The sequence below is a fragment of the Scylla paramamosain genome, chromosome 35 (genome assembly GCF_035594125.1).
Source record: "Scylla paramamosain isolate STU-SP2022 chromosome 35, ASM3559412v1, whole genome shotgun sequence".
Classification (NCBI taxonomy): domain Eukaryota; kingdom Metazoa; phylum Arthropoda; class Malacostraca; order Decapoda; family Portunidae; genus Scylla; species Scylla paramamosain.
This window is the reverse complement of record NC_087185.1, coordinates 8,890,001-8,892,500: the sequence shown is the minus strand read 5'-3', so window position 1 is coordinate 8,892,500 and position 2,500 is coordinate 8,890,001. Positions and strand designations below refer to the sequence as shown.

Sequence of the window (2,500 nt, the reverse complement as noted above, 5' to 3'; positions counted from 1 at the left end):
TTACCATTAATCCCGTTGACTCCGTTACCGTTGTATCCGTTAGCACCGTTGCCGTTGACTCCGTTGTATCCGTTGGCACCGTTCACGCCATTAACTCCGTTGCCGTTGGCGCCGTTCCTGTAGCCATATCCGTTGCCATTGACGAATCCATTGCCGTTGGCGCCATTTCCATTGCCATAGCCGTTGCCTCTGTTGTTCAGGATTCCGTTACCGTTGATGATACCGTTGACCACGCTGCTGCTGCCGTATCCGTTGGCGCCGTTGACGACTCCGATGTTTGCGTTGAGGCCGTAGAACTGGGCGGCGGTGGAGCAGTCGAAGTTGTACCACCAGTCACACACGAAGTACTGCTGGTTGAACACGGTGCCGTTGGGGCAGAGGAAGGAGTCCTGGCGGCCGTCAGCTTGGCAGATGTGGAACACCTGTAGGAGGAGGTATAGAGCAGATAAGCAGGTGATGAAGGAATAGCTTGAAGAATGAAGGAGATAAGCTATCTAGGATAAGGAAAATGTATGACTGGTAAGATGAAAAATTAAAGAATAGATTAGATTTAAGGGTGATGTAGCGATAAAAGAGGCAAGGGAGATATGATTGAAAGAAGATAAATTAGATAAGGTAAAAGGAAGGTTTGACAAGTAATGTGAAAAATTTAAGGATAGATAAGACAGAGGTAAGGAAGATATGATACAAAAGGATAAGTTAGCTAGGGTAAATGAAACGTATGATAAATGAATATAAAAGAATACAGTGAAATAATAACTTAGGTATAATAGAAGTAAGGAATGTGAAAGAAGGTGGACATCTGGAAAGATTGCAATGAAAGAATATTAGACTACAAGAAACAAGTGTTATCTCTGGTAAAGGAAAAGTAGGACAGATATAGGAAGAGGACGAGTGAGATGACCACGGAAGAATACATTTGAGAAAGAGAGAGAGAGAGAGAGAGAGAGAGAGAGAGAGAGAGAGAGAGAGAGAGAGAGAGAGAGAGAGAGAGAGAGAGAGAAGGTAAAGTTATCTCACGTGCAGCAAAGGTAAGGCAGGTGTGATGCTGGGGAAACAGGAGACAGGAAAAAGAGGAGAGAGATGTAGTAACTGAGAAAAGGTAATAAAATATCTGAGGGTGAATGGGAAGTCTTACTACTCAGGTAATTTCTCAGGGCATCACCTTCACCACCTGATCTACTATTCACCTCCCGCGAGAGTAAATAGTCGTGATGGTGAATACCTGTGGCAAGCAACAGGTAATGTAAATGAGTCAGAAAGTAATGTAGGCAGGTAAAACATGGAGACAGGTAAACACGGGGAAAGAACTGGAAAAGAGGAACCATGTGATAAAAAAATAAATAAAAACGAAGCAATATAGACAAGTAAAACAAAGAGACAGGTGAATGTACGGCAAGGAGAATTATTGGCTGAAGAATCGAAAGAGAGAACGAACGTGATAGGAAAGAGAAGCAAGATACACGAGTAAAACAAGCAGACAGGTGAGTGCAGGGAAGAAAAATTACTAGGGGAGAGAAATGAAAGAGAGAAAACAGGTAATGAAAAAGAGCAGACAGGCGGACCGAGATGTTTGACCGTGGTGATGAATAGCCAGGCCCGAGCCACTGTCAAGCCCGGCACGAGGAGGCGCCCACGCACCCTGAACACCAAACAGTGCGTGCAAATAATTGTCTAGAGAAAACGAAGAGCGGCAGCCGTCAAGGTGAAGGGGGTACTCAAGCGTTTGATGGAAGACGAGGAGTGATGCCAGGAAGAGGAGCCTTTGTATTGAGTGAGTGGTGGGGCAATACAAGAAGAACAAGATCAAAGATAATAACTAGGACAAAAAAAAAAGCGTGAGATGTAAAAGAACAAGAACAACAAGGTAAAGAGAAGGTGAAGAAAAGTTAAATGTAAGTATTAACAGTAAATGATATAGTGGGAGAAGTGTTGTGTGTTGTGTTGAACATTTTTCAGCACAGGAACTGGATAAACACCATCACCTATCACTCATCCCTCCTACAACCACATTTCCATCACTCATATCACCCCCACATCATTTCATAACACTAACATATACTTTGCCCAGCTCTACTACCACTTCTTTCCGCTGCCACTCTCTACATTTCCACACCCCCTACCATCCACCTTCCCTCACTCACCTGGCAGCCAGCCTCGGGGGCGGTGTCGGCGTAGTACCCGGGAATCTGACCAGCGCAGGAGAAGCCAGTGAAGGGAACGGAGGCAAGGATGGGGTAGTCGACTCCCGCCACTCCGCCGCCGCCGATGGCACTGCTGAGGGCGGTGATGGGGTCCACGCCGTACCCATTAACAACACCGTTGAACCCGTTGCCGTTGAAACCGTTGCCGTTGCCATATCCGTTACCGTTGACTCCGTTGGTGAATCCGTTGCCGTTCACTCCATTGCCATTGTAGCCATTCCCGTTGACACCGTTTCCGTTGAAGCCATTCCCGTTCACGCCATTCCCGTTGTAGCCATTCCCGTTCACGCCATTCC

General features: G+C 46.2%; 1 protein-coding gene across 1 annotated transcript in view; it reads right to left on the bottom strand.

Moving 5' to 3' along the window:
• LOC135090644 (glycine, alanine and asparagine-rich protein-like) overlaps positions 1–2,500 on the bottom strand; it is a 4,998-nt gene that overhangs the window by 596 nt on the left and 1,902 nt on the right. Inside the window, exons 2-3 of the mRNA XM_063987593.1 lie at positions 2,145–2,500; positions 1–422 (exon numbers count right to left, since the gene is read on the bottom strand). The exon at positions 1–422 is cut by the window's left edge and continues 596 nt beyond it; the exon at positions 2,145–2,500 is cut by the window's right edge and continues 204 nt beyond it. Coding sequence (XP_063843663.1) covers positions 1–422; positions 2,145–2,500 — 778 coding nt within the window. The remainder of the gene's footprint in view (positions 423–2,144) is intronic.